At 47.5% G+C, this 16,892-nt stretch overlaps 1 protein-coding gene across 1 annotated transcript in view; it reads right to left on the bottom strand.

Annotated features, from left to right (window-relative positions):
- BRINP2 (BMP/retinoic acid inducible neural specific 2) overlaps positions 1-15,230 on the bottom strand; it is a 70,200-nt gene extending 54,970 nt beyond the window's left edge. Inside the window, exons 1-2 of the mRNA XM_075616639.1 lie at positions 14,503-15,230; positions 4,016-4,311 (exon numbers count right to left, since the gene is read on the bottom strand). Coding sequence (XP_075472754.1) covers positions 4,016-4,260 — 245 coding nt within the window. The 5' untranslated portion in view covers positions 4,261-4,311; positions 14,503-15,230. The remainder of the gene's footprint in view (positions 1-4,015; positions 4,312-14,502) is intronic.
- Positions 15,231-16,892: the final 1,662 nt, after the last annotated feature.

Consider the following 16,892-nt stretch of genomic DNA (forward strand, 5'->3'; position numbering starts at 1 on the left):
AGACTGCGTATTGAATAGGGAGAGAGACTGCGTATTGAATAAGGAGAGAGACTGCGTATTGAATAGGGAGAGAGACTGCGTATTGAATAGGGGGAGAGACTGCGTATTGAATAAGGAGAGAGACTGCGTATTGAATAGGGAGAGAGACTGCGTATTGAATAGGGGGAGAGACTGCGTATTGAATAGGGGGAGAGACTGTATATTGAATAGGGAGAGAGACTGCGTATTGAATAGGGGGAGAGACTGCGTATTGAATAAGGAGAGAGACTGCGTATTGAATAGGGAGAGAGACTGCGTATTGAATAGGGGGAGAGACTGCGTATTGAATAGGGGAGAGAGACTGCGTATTGAATAGGGAGAGAGACTGCATATTGAATAGGGGGAGAGACTGCGTATTGAATAGGGAGAGAGACTGCGTATTGAATAGGGGGAGAGATTGCATATTGAATAGGGGGAGAGACAGCGTATTGAATAGGGAGAGAGACTGCGTATTGAATAGGGGGAGAGATTGCATATTGAATAGGGAGAGAGACTGCGTATTGAATAGGGGGTGATCACATATTACAACATATTGAATAGGGGGAGAGATTGCGTATTGAATAGGGGGAGAGATTGCATATTGAATAGGGAGAGAGACTGCGTATTGAATAGGGGGAGAGACTGCGTATTGAATAGGGGGAGAGATTGCATATTGAATAGGGAGAGAGACTGCGTATTGAATAGGGGGTGATCACATATTACAACATATTGAATAGGGAAGAGGAAAGACAGCTGGCTGTAGAGTGGATGTGTAGGTGAGGACGAAAAAAGGGGACAGAGTAATATTTGTAGCTTAGAATTAGTGAGCTACCGCTCTGCAATTTAAAAAAAAAAAAAAGAGTTCATTTCAGAGGCACAGATGCTACAATAACAATCCTTCTGGGTTGTTTTTTGTTGTTGCTATTTTGATAAAAGTTTAAAGCCTATAGGCATCAAATCACTATAGCTAATGTCACCATGGAAACCTCTAACATGATAGGGAATGGAAAAAGCCAGAAGAAAAAACTAAATATTTTTTTGTATTTAGCTCTTCACTGGCAGAGAGTCCTGTAATGCAAACGAAACGAGTTTTTCATTCAATTTACCTGCTTCCATATTTGTGCGGGGACTAATGTTTAAAGCACACGAAAGACAGAAAACGCTAATGCATCGGTCAGGAGATATTTATGTTCTTAATACCGGTAATGAAGAACCATGGCTTAGAAAGAACTCACTGAGTGTGAATTTAATGATGTATTGAGGATGGGTAAAATGTACCTGTAAGTGCAGAACTGTAAATGATATTAAGTTGGTTTTATTCTCTTTCTCTTGCACGCTTTTGCATTCTTTTTCCCCACTTAAAAACCAGCATAACATGAAAAATCCTATGTTTTTTTAAAAAAATAAATCAGTTTCCTAGTATTAGATAATACTGTCTGCATTTTTCATGATTTTTTTAAATGTACTGATCATCCTTTGGTTGCTACAGCAACCATTTAGAAAGTCATATCCACTTGTTGTTTTTAAACAGGCTCTGATACATCTTTTTGAGCTCTGCCCTTTGGCAACAAAGTATCACAAACAGATCTGTTGCTGTGTTCCAAACAGCAGCCTGTTTATTACTCTGAAAGCTATAACAATAATGTGTTACACTTAGTAATACAATGTTACATATCAGCTGCAGCATTTCACAGACTGCAGCACAAAGTTAGAAGGCGGCCATTTAGTTAGACACACAATCAGGATTTTGACAGATGTATAAGAGAAGCACCAAACGATTGCCAGCTGTTGAATTATACATTGTCACATGCTTTACATATAAAAATAAGAAAAAAGGGGAGGGGGAATCTGCTTTAACCGTCTCACTAGAGTAACCTGGTGGCAATATTTGGACTCAGGAAGGAATTTATTTTTGACCTTATGAGATATACTTAGATGATATGTCACTGAGGTTTTGTGTTTGCCTTCCTCTGGATCAATATACTGCAAGTACAAATATAGGATAAAGTATCTGACGTCTACATTTATTTAGCATAGGCTGAACTTGATGGAAGCATGTCTTTTTTTCAACCTCATCTACTCTATAACTATAACCTTGCATTCCCTTTATAGTTCATATTCTCTAATGCCTTTCTCCTTTATTTTGCCTGATCTGTTTCATCTACCATCATCTTATTTTTCTCCTTTAGATTTTTCTCCCTTTGACCTCATTTTTACGCTTTCACCTCCTCGCTTCTTTTCTGTTACCTCGTCTCCTCTCTCTCTCTCTCTCTCTCTCTCTCTCTCTCTCTCTCTCTCTCTCTCTCTCTCTCTCTCTCCAAAGACCTCTCTGTGACTTCTTCTTGCCTGCTGTATGAGTGGAAGTAACAGCTTTTCCCCAAGGCTTCCCCTTTCCTGTCCCTCCTCCGTCACTATGCTCCCTGAGGGGACAAACACGGGCTCCCCTGGCACAAAGGTGGAAAAAATATAACATCAACCATCTCCGCCCTCCCTCGCTCCATGGCACCAGCTGCTGTGGCAACAGGTGTGGTAGGATCGATGGCACCAGATGCTCAATTTGCCCAGTGCTCAGCTGGGCCCGTATTAGTTTTCCTGGATGCTCCAGCAAAATGGTACCTGCCATAAAGCTTCTGGAGCAGAAAAGCAGCACATTGCCTGTCTGATTATTGCTGTGGTTATAATAGATCTCAGATTCGTAGTCCGCACTGCTTTTTGACTGCCAGCCCCTGTGTGCAATGCTTCAGGAGACCTAGTTCTGTGTGGTTTGAGACTTGGCTGTCGGAACCCTGTGTGCACTGTTCTGTGACACCTACCTCCCTGTGTGTATTATTCTGTGACGCCCAGATCCATCTGGGTGCCGCCACGTCGCTTCCAGCTCCATATGTGAACTGCTCTGTGACTGTGTGTACTACGCTGTAACACCCAGCTCCTTGTGTGTACTTGTCCCTGACACTCTTCTCCCTGTGTGCACTGATCTGTATCTATCAGCACCTTGTGTGCACTAATTCATAACACTTAGCTCCCTGTGTGCACTGATCTGTATTTATCAGCTCCCTGTGTGCACTGATCTGTGTCTATCAGCTCCCTGAGTGCAGTGATCTGTGTCTACCAGCTCCATGTGTGCTTTAACTCTTGACTCCCATATTTCCTATTCCTCTGTGTGCATTGAGCTGTCACTCTGAATGTCCTGCATGCTCTGTCCTGTAACTCCCAACTCCTGCCCTTGTGGATATTGCTTTGATTACAGATCTTTCTTTGCCCACTACTCAATTTTTCTCTCCTCCATCCACTTACAGCTCACCAATTCCCATACAATGTGCCTCTCTGCTCACCTGTGTGCATTGCTCAGTGACTCCCTGCTTACCTGTGTGCAGTGGTGTGTGACTCCCTGCTCACCTGTGTGCACTGGTCAGTGACCCCCTAATCCCCTATGTGCAGAGTTGTGCGACTCCCTGCTCACCTACGTGCAGTGTTTTGACTCCCTGCGTTTTCCCTGTGTGCACTGCTCAGTGAGTGCCTGCTCTCCTGCGACTCCCTGCATCTCCCAGCATTCACTGCTTTGTGACTCCCAGCGTACACTGCTCTACGACACCCAGCATACACTGCTCTATGACTCCCAGCGTACACTGCTCTGCGACTCCCTGAATGCACTAAAGTGAGACTCCCTGGGTACACTGCTCTGCGACTCCCTGAATGCACTAATATGCGACTCCCTGCATCTCCCAGCGTTCACTGCTTTACGACTCCCAGCATACACTGCTCTACGACACCCAGCGTACACTGCTCTGCGACTCCCTGAATGCACTAAAGTGAGACTCCCTGAATGCACTAAAGTGAGACTCCCTGGGTACACTGCTCTGCGACTCCCTGAATGCACTAATATGCGACTCCCTGCGTCTCCCTGCGTGCACTGCTCTGCGTCTCCCTGCGTGCACTGCTCTGCGTCTCCCTGCGTGCACTGCTCTGCCACTCCCTGCATGTACTGCTTTGAACTCACCTGTGAACTCTATACCTGGTGGTGTACCCCTGTTGGTAGCGCTCTGTGAAGTCCACATATTGCTGAGCACCGTGGAAGGGCCCCCTGTTACTGAGCAACCAGTCCAGTGACGCCTGACCTGGCGAATGTGCCGGCCCATGTTGCCTAGAAACCGTTGCCGTGGCCGATGCCAAACTCAGCATTACAGACAGCCATGCCAGCACCAGCCATGCCCAATCAGAGCGGGTGTACCGGTGCCACCTCATGCTTCTCTAACGCAGCGAGATGCTTCATTCTCCCCCTCACGCCCTCTCTCCCTGTCAGGGAACAAAGAAGGGGAAATGAATGAAGAGAAGTTAAAGCATCAATCCGCTTTACTCACCATCAACAACACCCGTCTCCTTTCTTTTCACATTTGCAAACTCTTTTTAGTGCAGTTTTGAGCAGTCTCGCACTTTTTTAATTCTGTAGCTGAAATCAGGAGATATCATTTGGTGAAAATATACGTCCCTGGGATGTTAAAATGGCGGCCGCCGTTCACACTCATTAAAACTGAGGTCGCCACGGTAACTGCTCATGGCAGTGAAATAATAAACCGGGGAGAGAAAGCTTAGCTAAACAAAATTAAGAATTAAATTTTTTTTTTTTACATTTTCTGAAGCAACTTATCAATTTAATTAGCACCCATAGAAATGTTCAATCCCCTTTCAAATATAATGTTCACTTATCTGCTTACTTTGTAAAAAGAAAATGAATAGGTTTCTATTTTCTTTGGGCCCATTTATTTCTAGTCTCATTTGGGTAATTCAAAGTTCTAATGATAGCAGCATAATTAGGTTCAACAAAACGGCAAATGGAAAAGAAAACAACTCAACAATTAACCTGCATACACAGTGGTTTTCAAAGAGCCTTTTTTTAAGACAGATATTAGGTAAAGATTGTAAAAAATCTACAAAGTATTTGGTTATATAGAATGGGATTATGGGTAAGAGCCCGTTCATTCTAAAATAAGAGTGAAGTTTTGTTTCTTCTGCAGTTACAATGTCGATATTAAAAGTTGAAAAAATGATTTCATTATACCGCTCTGATTTTCTTTTGCTGTGTCCATCAACCTATAATTATCCCATAAAACATGCCACTGCCATTAGGTCACTTTGGTCCTAGAAGGGACTTCTCTTTTACAGTACCACAGGTTAGCCGTTGGACATTCGGCACTTCCGGGAATGGGATCGTTCCAGGAGTGATGACATGACGGCAAGTAGGCTCCAGGTGTGGGTGGTCAGCCCGACCTGCCCCTAGAAAATGAGCAACTCCCTATGCCCATACCAGGTACGGCATACAGGTACTCTAAAGGTTAAAGTAGCCTATTATCAGGTTTAAAAATGATTATCCGGCAAATCCGGCCATCCGGCCAATCATTACAACTGGAATCCCATTCGTCCGGTTAAAGACCTAGTGGATAAAGGAAACCCCGAAAAAACTAAATTATAAACAAAACCGGTTACTAGTGCACTGCAAAGTAAATAAACATGTACTAAAATAGGAAAATGGGAATAAATTAACCAATACGAGGGGATAACAAGCAGAGGACCCTGTCTGAGGTCCGTTGGTAGGTGAACTGTGAAACCACCTCAGTGGACTTGGCGTGGGTGTACTCTGCTCAGATACAGGAGCGCCCCATCAACTGGACCATTGCCACCATGTTCATTGGGACCTCCCTTCCAAACACTGCTTCCTAGTCTGATAATAGACTACTGTATCTTAGCCAATGGCAGGAGCAGGTTGGCGAGGAGGTCCCTAGGCTTATCGTCCCTGGACACCGGTAATACCCACAATGAAGCATATGTATTTTTTTTAAGCTCACCTGAACTTTAACAATTTAGCCCTAAAGCCAGAGAGCTCTGTTATTGACTTAACACGGCGTTAACTTAAATGAATGCCTCTTTAAATACAGGATCTTCAAGGCTCACTAATGCCGTCTTAAGTAACAAGGCCTTGCGTACTGTAACTATTAGGCCTCGGTCCTGCTGCACTCCTTGGCGCGGGCGGCCACACGCGAGTTCCCCACCAGCAGGGGAATCCTGCGGTTCCGGTCCCCCCTGGCTGCACAGCTTACTACACACTGTGGCGCGTCAGCCACTATGGGATACAAGAGAATGGTGTTCCCTAGCGTTGACGCGTCACGTGGTGTGGCTGTGAGCCAATGGAGAGGGGAGGCTTCGGGAGGAGGAGAGGCTTCGGGGAGCGGGGAGGAGTGTGGAGTGACAGCAGCGTGAGTGCCTGTCTGTGTGTGTGTCTGAGTGCGTGCGTGCCTGTCTGTGTGTGTGTGTGTACGTGTGTGCCTGAGTGCGAGTGCCTGCCTCTGTCTGTGTGTGTGTGTGTGTATGTATGTATGTGTGTGCCTGAGTGCGTGAGTGCCTGCCTCTGTCTGTGTGTATGTGTGTATGTGTGTGTGTGTGTATGTATGTATGTGTGTGCCTGAGTGCGTGAGTGCCTGCCTCTGTCTGTGTCTGTGTGTTGCTTTACTTACCCGAGCCGTGGAGGGAGGGGGGGGAGAGTAGCGGGTCCCTCCGCTCAAGCCACACCCCCCTCCCGCTCAAATCTCCCACTCCCGCCCACCTCCCGCTCCCTACAGACCGCATATCGCGGTCTGTGTATGTCAGCGCCCCGCCTGTCTGCAGTGCGGGCGCGCTGACTCTGGGAGCGGGGCCTTAGCCTAATGGACGTCAGTGCTAATGATATGAAAGGAGGTGTTCCCTCTAAGAACGCATATCCCCAGAGCGCCGTTATAATGAACGCAGGGATGTAACTATGCGCTAGTTAGGTCACACCTAAAGGTGGTGATAGCTCCCTCCAGATATTCCATTATGGGGTTTGAGAGCGCGATAGCGAGCAAAGCTTACCTTTAGGTAAGAGACTAAACGCGAGTCATGTTATTTGCAGCTAAGGCTGCGGCCCCACTGCCTGCGCTGCACGCGTGTCTGCGAGGCAGGCGTCGCGTGCTGCTGAGTTCCCCAGTCTGCAGTCAGCTGCAGGTCGAAAGACAGGGGGGGGCGTGACGGGGGCGCGGCCATGACATCACCCGGCAGATTCGCCCTCATTGGCTGAACCGCTGGGGGCGTGGCCTAGCTCTCCGTCATGACTCCTGCTCTCAATTTTTTTGAGAGCAGGAGTTTCTGTCGGCGCAGCGCGGCGGGCCCGGCCCCATTGTGGGGCAGCTCTTGTCCCTTGTGCCACAGCGGGCGCTGCAGTAGCCAGCGGGGACCTGGCCTTAAACGTGACAGTGTTAACCTTACATGCCTTTAAGCCTACGTGAATGAGATCACTAACGGCTGTTTTTACATATAATTGGCTTTGTGGCTTGGCATTAACCTCAGGGAACATACTGTAGCGTCCGATACTGATTTTGATAACAATACATTATGAGACCTGAGTTCATAGAGCTCGTGGTTCTGGGTCTTCGTAGTCTTGCTCCAGGGGATGCCCTGGTCTACTAGGACAAATAAAATCTCCCAAGAAGTGGCAAGGCTGCTTTATTGGGGCAACATGAGTTTTTTTTGTATAAACTTCAGAGTCAATGTGTCAATATAAATCAACGTACTAACCGGGGGTTCTCAACCTTCCCCTTACTGTGGTCACTTCAATGTTAATAAATATTTGGTGGACTTTGAAACTTACTTAGATCTGCTTGTAAGTATATTTTTATATAGGTGAACAAATGTTTATCACATATACCTAGGCCTAAAAAACAACCTTCAAAACGCATGCTGCCAGTCATAGAAATGCAATTGACTGCAGTGGGTGCTGACGTTTCTACGTTTACAGGGTCCACCGTTGGTCCAGGGATCATGAGAGCCACTGTTAGTAAATATGACCCATAGAGCTAAAAAATTAAATGAAGTGTTCTATTCCTTAAGACCCATTTGGTCGCCAGAAGGTGCCTTAGAGAAAAGCACCTCTTAGCAAATATGGCCCTGAATCTTATACTATATTAGTGAAAGCACTGTATGTTTGCCTGCCTGCCTGCCTGCATGCATGCATGCCTGCCTGGATGTCCGGTGTCCCTAGGGGAAATCTCATTGGTCCCTTGGCCCGCCCGCCCCCGCACACCTCTCATTGGCCTGAGGCGGAGTGACGGGCCAAGGGACACACACACACACACACAGGGAACACAGGGACACACACACACACAGGGAACACAGGGACACACACACACAGGGGGGGACACACACACACAGACACACACACACACACACAGTGACAGACACACACACACGCACACACACACACACACACACACACACACACACACACACACACACACACACACACACACACACACACACACACACACACACACACACACACAGTGACAGACACACACACAGTGACAGACACACACACAGTGACACACACACACACAGTGACACACACACACACAGTGACACACACACACACACACACTGTTACATACATTAGCGGGGCTCACAGTGTTAGCAGCACCCGCGCGCACCTCCTCCTCTCCCCGTGTCTCCCGCGCTTTCACCCCGACCCCCCCCTCCCCCGGCGCCGCTACAGTCAGCGGGACACACACACTATTATTACCCCTTCAGCGCCCCCCCCCCCACCCACCCAGTGTCAGCGGCCGTGCGAGACCCCCCCTCTATATCTCCCACCTCTCCCCCCCCCCACACATATACATGCCCCCCCCCTCCCCGGCGCTACAACTCACCCCTCCCCGGCGGGGGAACAGCCAGTGGCCAGGCAGGCTGCCTCGCGGCGCCGAGTGCCCAAGATGGCGGCGCACGGGACACAGCGGGGGAGCGGCCACAACACGCTGCCTCCCGCCTCAGATCCACGTGGGACCTGCCGGATGGGTGAGTGAGCGGCCTTCACCTCCCCTCTACCCCCCCTTCACCTCCCCTCCACCCCCTCCCCTCCAGTGTCAGTGTCTCCCCGATCCCCCCCCCCCCGGCGCCGCAACAGTCAGCGGGGGAGCGAGCGAGCGCCCGGGACACAGCGGGAGAGCGGCCACAACACGCTGCCTCCCGCCTCAGATCCACGTGGGACCTGCCGGACGGGTGAGTGAGCGGCCTTCACCTCCCCTCACCCACCCCTCACCCCCCATCAGCTCCCCTCACCCCCTTTCACCTCCCCTCACTCCACTTCTCCCTTCCACCCCCCTTCACCTCCCCATTTACCTCCCCCCCTCCACCTCCCCTCCACCCCCCATTCACCTCCCCTCCACCCCCCCCTTCACCTCCCCTCCACCCCCCCCTTCCACCCCCCCTTCACCTCCCTTCCACTCCCCCCCCTTCACCTCCCCTCCACCCCCCCTCCACCTCCCCTCCACCTCCCCACCTTCACCTCCCCTCCACCCCCCCCTTCACCTCCCCTCCACCCCCCCCTTCCCACCGCCTCCCCCCCCTTCCCACCGCCTCCCCCCCCTTCCCACCGCCTCCCCCCCCCTTCCCTCCACCTTCCCACCGCCTCCCCACCGCCTCCCCCCTTCCCCCCCTTCCCACCGCCTCCCCCCCCCTTCCCACCGCCTCCCAGCCCCCCTTCCCACCGCCTCCCCCCACCCCTTCCCACCGCCTCCCCCCCCTTCCCACCGCCTCCCACCCCCCCTTCCCACCGCCTCCCACCCCCCCTTCCCACCGCCTCCCACCCCCCCTTCCCACCGCCTCCCACCCCCCCTTCCCACCGCCTCCCACCGCCCCCCCCTTCCCACCGCCTCCCTCCGCCCCCCCCCCTTCCCCCCCCTCCTCTAACCCTTCCCCCCTCCTCTAACCCTTCCCCCCTCCTCCACCCCTTGCCCCCCTCCTCCACCCCTTGCCCCCCTCCTCCACCCCCTCCTCCCCTTCCCGCCGCCCTTCGCCTTCATGCCCGCCTTACCGCCTCCCCACCCCCGCCTCTGCCTTTCACCCGCCCTTACTCCGGCCGCCTCTGCCTTTCACCCACTGCCTCACAGCCGCTGCACGCACTCAACAGACACCCGCCACACTCGACACATACCTGCCGCCACACACACCTGCTGCCTCCCGCCCCTACGCACCGACATCACTGACCCACCGCCTCACACCCTAGCAGGACCCCCACTCACAGACAGCACTCACAACCCACGCGCCAGCCGCCGCCTCACACCCTTGCAGGACCCCCACTCACAGACAGCACTCACAACCCACGCACCACCCGCCGCCTCACACCCTAGCAGGACCCCCACTCGCACACAGCACTCACAACCCACGCGCCACCCGCCGCCTCACACCCTAGCAGGACCCCCACTCGCAGACAGCACTCACAACCCACGCGCCACCCGCCGCCTCACACCCTAGCAGGACACACGACTCAGATTTTTACATCACTTATGCCACCAAAATATACATTGTACTGTGGTGTGGTTACAATAAACCATTTTTATACAACATCGTATTACATTTTCTTCCATCTTTCTTTTCAATATTATTATCCAACCTTTACAACAAACAGTCACCTATTGTTCCACGATTTATAAATAATACTACCTATTACGCATTTACATCCCGGGCAACGCCGGGTCTCTCAGCTAGTATGCCATAAAATCACAGGGTGTGGGGTTTTATGGAGTACATATGGAAGGAGTTACCTGCTGCATATAAGAAAGAAAATGTATTTAATTGCGTGAATTGAGTTACCTTTCTTAACCCTTTTGTTACTAGAATGCATGGCAGGCCCTTCTGGCAGTGGAAGAGTTAATGTAATGGAAATTGTAAATTCTTCTGCAGTCTTTATATACAACTATATCTAGAGTTTTGCTTTAGGTAACATACGTTGATGTTGAGTAAAGCAGCCAGACAAACAAACTCAGCCGTCCTAGGTTTTTACAATGGGATGGCAGGTGTAAGAGTTTAGGCCAGGGGGGGGGGTCAGCTCCAGTCCCCAAGGGCCACCAACAAGACAGGTTTTCAGGATATCCCTGTTTCAGCACAGGTGGTTCAATCAGTAGCTCAGTCATCCCCTGAGCCACCTGTGCTGAAGCAGGGATACCATGAAAATCTGACCTGTTGGTGGCACCTGAGGACTTGAGTTGGCCGCCCGTGGCTTAGGCTGACGGAAGCTCTCCTTGGAACCATCCTTCATAGTAAAAACCTCGAGCCAGTTCAGTTTGAAATCTCCAAAGCTAATCTGTTGAGGTGATCTGGAGCCAGGTGGTAACTCTCATGCATAAAGAATTAACTTCTGTTTTATGGTAATGGGAAGATGTCCCGGTGTCTAAATGGAGCCTCTGCCAATACTGCAAGCCTGCTGTGGTAGAGAGGTTTGCAGACTATGAAACATCAGGTTAGGCAGAGGGCAGGAGCAAACACTAAGGCCTGTGAGATATGCGTCGCAAGCGGATTTGTGGCTCAAAGTTGGTGCGCGGAAATCTTATTCGAACCCTCAGTGTGAGCCTAGAATTAGTACATTTTTGGGGCGAGGCTGCACAGAAATGGACTGCACGAGGCGTACAGATCTTAATGGCATATACTAAAAAAAAATCTGTGTGTCAACAGAAAAGTAGAAAATGTTTCAAAAACGTCCCCCAATTTCAGTTTAGCGTAAACCCTAAAAAGTGTATTTATATTGTTAGGGCAGAATTAAATTGCTACAGTATCTATCAACCAAAAACTTATTTGACATCGCACAGATAGTTCATTATATAAGGTTAACAAAATGTATTATTTTCACAGTATGGTTACTGTAAATAATATTGCACAGATAATTGATATTTACTAGTTATAAAATAAAAAAATGCACTGTTTTAAATTGTATCAATTAGTTATTCAACATAAGGGATGTGTCAACTCTTTTGCAAACAGCGATTACAGTCACATCATATGTACTAAGTAGTTGTGAAGGTTTGTATTACTTTTTAGCACAAAAAAAATAATTCAAATATAATCTTATTACATAGATCCCGTAGTGTCTTACTTATACTGCAGGGTAGCCAGCACTGTACACATTTAATAACCCTTTCGCTGCCAGAGGAACCCCTCAAAGCATTGCCGCTGGCCTGTCTGGCAGCGAAAAGGTGAAGAACACAAGTCCCTGCTCAAAAGAAGTGGCAATCTCACCACCTGGCTAGTGGTTTATTGGATACCAAACCCATTCGCCGCAATGATGTTAGTGGGTGGCTGTGACACAGAGTGACAAAGTCACATGACCAAGGTCAAAGGAGAGGGCAATGGGATTTAATCAACACTCTGCCCAGTACAATTATCACGAGGCCGCTGATTTTCCTAAGGCGTAAGAACGTATTCAATGTAGTAATAACAAAGGGTAGAGTCATACATGCCAACAAGTGAAAGGTGCCGTAGGGGCGAATTGAGTGTGAAATGAGAGCAAGCTTTATCTCCTTGTGTTGAAGGAATTATTATCAAAGAGAAAGAAGGCAATGAGTACATTTTTAAACCAAGTGTCAGGGTGTGTCAATAGTATTGTCCATAATAAATAGGCGCAGGTGTATTGGATGCGTGCTAGGTCTTTGCCTATGCTAGGTCTATTCTGTATATGACGTCACTGCTTGGCAGAGCGGTGTAAGTGGCGAGTTACTCCTGCTGATCCTTGCACTGCTCTTGTGCTTTGTATAAATGGAGGTTTTAAATGGCAGGGGCATCATTGTTTTAATGGAATCAATACACCATGAGAGGAAAGCAAGCACTGCTTTTGCCTACACTGCACTTCCTATGTGTCTATATGAAGAGCTTAGAACAGTGGTTTTCAACCTTTTTTTAAAAAATTTTTTATTAAGGAACCCTATAATTATATTGGAAACTTCTGCGGACCCCAACCCTTTCTAATAGCGCGTCAGAGATCAGATGCATTGTAAGGAACCCCAAACCTCTCTAATAGCACATCTGCGATCAGATGCATTGTAAATTCTTCTGTATTTGATACAATTTTCAAATGACCTGAAAATTGCAGGGACTCTTTAGGGACGCCCGCTAAAGCCAAGGGTTCCTAGAAAACCTGGTTCAAAAAACTTGCTTAGAAGGACTGTGTATAGGGATAGGCTGGCGGTACTGTTGCCTATTGCAAAGAGTGTCAAGAAGCAGCCTGCCCAAACTCAGAAAAATGTTTTGTGTGCTCCCGGAAGGAATAGTCGGATGATGCTGAATCTGCTATTGTGTGTTGCTTTAGACTAATGGAAAATTCCAGCAATGTAAAGCAAGGGACACTACAGAATAAAGAGAGGACATTTGTGATGCTGACATACAGTATTTATAACAGTAATGGGTTTTTATATCTCCTATAGCTTTGTCACACAGCGCGCGGCTGCATGACAAGGCTACAGTGTTTAAATGGGCCCTTGTGCTTTTATAATTTTCCATAAACAACCTGTTATGAGGCCAGAGGGCATGAAGGGAAGTCTATTCTGCCTATAGGAGTGTGACAGCACAGCTGTGATAGCTTACAGTCTGCCATTCATGGCCAGCATTAACTCATCCCTACTCTCATTCATTTCTTTTTTTTTCACAATGGCCTGCAATGCCCTGAGGGACCTTGAAGAGGAAAGAATTCAAGGTGCAATCCGAGATACTCCACTTAAAAAGAATACACATAATAGCACCTCTCTTGGTGTTGTGGGTGGCTGCGATAAGGGGGCTAATGATTTTGCCTCCTACTGTTGACATTTCCAACACGCAATTTCTAAGTAGATTTGTTTAAAATAAAGACTATCTCCTGTTCTTTGATCTCTTGGGTTTATCTCTCCAACCAAGTTCACGAGAAGAACACAAGGAGCCACTTTAGAGGTATTATATACAGGTTTGCTTTTTATTTTTACATGGTTTCTGATCCCTTGCTTTTATCAGTCTTTGTACAGTCATGTGTTGTCTGTAAAGGCAAAAAGGGGCAGTGCAGGAGTTAGGTAACCATCTGATAATGCAGTGCGTTGCTGACCCCTCTGGCTGTGAAGGGGTCACCATAACATCTCCCCTAAAGGTTTATTAGATTTTCTGCAGTGCATCGAGGACATAAAATTCAGCGATAAAATGATTAATGGAGCAATGCCTTGTGGGTCTCTTTAGCAAGGAACAGGTCAATGGAGTGGTGCCCCACAGCAATATTGCAGGGAAACACGTTTAACTCATTCAGTGCTCTACAATGTGTTTGCAACCCCTACAATACTAAAAAGGTTAATGAAAAGAGATGCCTAGTGGTTCTGCTCAATTCAGTATATCACTTCAGCATGCTAAAAATAATATTCATGCACTAATGCACATATACAATAAATATGCCTGTGACCATGTCAATCTATAGGCTGTTCCCATAACTAGTCATTAGGCTCAGGAAATGATATTTCCCCATTTATCTCACCAGAAATTAAATCTCGTAGGTTTGATATGCATCATGCTTTCCTATTTATCTCACCACAAATGCAAGGTTTGCCAGATCTTAACTCTGTGATGCTCCCTGATAGAAGGGATTTAAAGCAAGGTGGCATTCAGTGTATACTTCTGTATGCAAAAATAATAGTAAGAACTTACCCCAGGGGTAATACTGAAGGGGCCCCAAACCACCTGGGCACTGCCAATCAAATGCCCATAGTTTCAGGTCTGACCAGAAAAGTCTCCTCCAGCTGATCTCCAGTAAGGAAGACCCAGCAGCAGATTGATTTGTGCTGCTGCCTGGTCCTTTTTAGTTTCTCGGGTGCCCCATTCAAAGTTCAGGAACTGTAGGTTAACATCAGTCTTATTTCTGAGAATCCAAGACAAGAAACCTCAGCAATCCTGGCACCAACAATTTTTGGGGAACGTCCAGGTCAGAGTCATATGGGGACAGAATAGAACAACACCTCCAACAAGGCAATCAGCTGTGTACTTGCCTATTGGTGTGTGTGTGTGTGTGTGTGTGTGTATCAATAATTGTGTGCCATCTACATGGCACTGTTGGCAATTATTCTATTGGTCAGTAAGTGCTTCTTGGTTTTGTCACAGTCTTCTTTGTGTTTCAATGTCTGTGTGTTTCTCATTGTATCCCTATGAAGAATAATTAATAATGAAGAAGATCTTTGTGTAGTGGGATTTCTCTCTTCTGTATCTCTGTGCTGTCTCTCTGTGTATCTCTGCGCTGTCTCCCTGTGTATCAGTATCTCCCCTGTGTGTCTTGTTCTCAGTGTGTGTGTGTGTGTGTGTGTGTGTGTTTCCCTCTCTTGGCTCCTGAGTGTGCTACCTGCAGGATCACACATCAGCTCAGAACCAAGTCAGAGACAAAACTCTCTCTTCCCACTAACCAGTCCATGCCTGTTCTGCGGCAGCCAATAGGATCCAAAGACACGCCCATGCCGCGCACGGATTGGCTGAATCTCCCCCAGGGGCGGCCGTTTATTGGATGAGCTAAGAGTTCTGGGGTTTAACCCTTGTGTGGCTGCAGAGCCAGCATCGTTGCTTGACAAACGATATCTTATACAGGATTAGAGCATTGGGGGTTTTAGGGCTGCAGCTGCCTGGATTTACAAATCTATTAAGTCTCTTATTTCCAGTTAAAGTAGCTGAGTTTGAAACCAATTGTTCTGCAATCCCTGATCTTTACTGTAATAAAGCACCCAAGAGGTAATGTTTCATATAATAAATATTCAAAGCAGCAATTCGTGTTTCAACAGCGATTGAGCTGCAAAAAAAAAAAAAAAAATACAGTAGCATTAAATCATAATCTTTTCTGTAATACCAGATATAGGAAATATTGATGTAAAAACTCAATTATCTGGAGATCATTGTGTACCTACAATGTATAGATATCATTATAAGAGAGTAGTTTATTCCCAGTCTACCACTACTGTATTAACTCCTACACAGAGAGCTGCAGAGGTGGAGAGAATATCTGTGATTGGCAGGCCAAATTCTGCTTTCCAAGGACATCTATGAAATGTTTTGGGTTTTTTTTCTCAGTGGTTATTACAATCAGCCTAATTGACCGAGAGAAAGAAAAAAATAACTGCAGAGATTACGTTTCAAGGATTCTTTTGCACATACAAGAGAAACACACATTCAATTTGAGAGGTGCATTTGCTTAGGCTGCTGGTACGTAAATACATTTTCCAACTGTATGAAAAATATCAGTCTTTGTATTTTGCCCGTTAAGTCGCTGTAGTTCTATGGAAAAGTACTTACCGAGAAAATTAAAAAAACAAAAAAAACAATAAGCGTTTCCTTTGGGTTTAAGACAGCTGCCTCCATTATGTCGTTTTTCTCTTCTCCTTCTCTGCATCTTAAAACATCCCAATTTTAAGGTAATTATACTGGTCAATGTGTAATAGCTCCTAATTGGGAGAGATTCTTTTCCATTTGCTGCCATAGAAACATAGTAGTATACAGTAGAATTTGACGGCAGATCCGAACCACCAGGCCCACCACGTCTGCCCAAATCTCCTAACTGCTGCAAAACTCCAGACCCAATTGGATCCTTTACTTCCTTTCATATAGCTACGTCTATCCCAAGCATGTTTGAATTCCCTTGCTGTATTGGCCCCTACCACCTCTGTTGGGCTCTCCAGTCACGCCCACCCCCAACCCCTCTGGTTGGATCTCCTGCTCTCCACTGCAAGCATAACCGTAGACCACAGGTCGCGGCTGAAACGGGTGCACGCACCGCCCGACGCTCCGGCGCACGGGCAGCCGTGACCTAAGAATGACGTCCGCACTCTTAACCTGTTTGCTGCCAATGAGGCCAAACAATGCCTCGCCGGTTCCTCAGGCAGGCAAGGAGCTGTATTTTTAACCTCCGTGTAGGACTCCAGTAAACAGATAACGTTGTCTGTTCACATTTACAGTTAAAATTCATTCACTTGACCAATTTATAGTAAGAACTGGTTATTTTCATTCAGCAAAGTGGCGTGGGATTGTCTCTCCAAAAAAAAAAAAAAAAAGGAAATATATGT

Source organism: Ascaphus truei, chromosome 10 (genome assembly GCF_040206685.1).
Source record: "Ascaphus truei isolate aAscTru1 chromosome 10, aAscTru1.hap1, whole genome shotgun sequence".
NCBI lineage: Eukaryota > Metazoa > Chordata > Amphibia > Anura > Ascaphidae > Ascaphus > Ascaphus truei.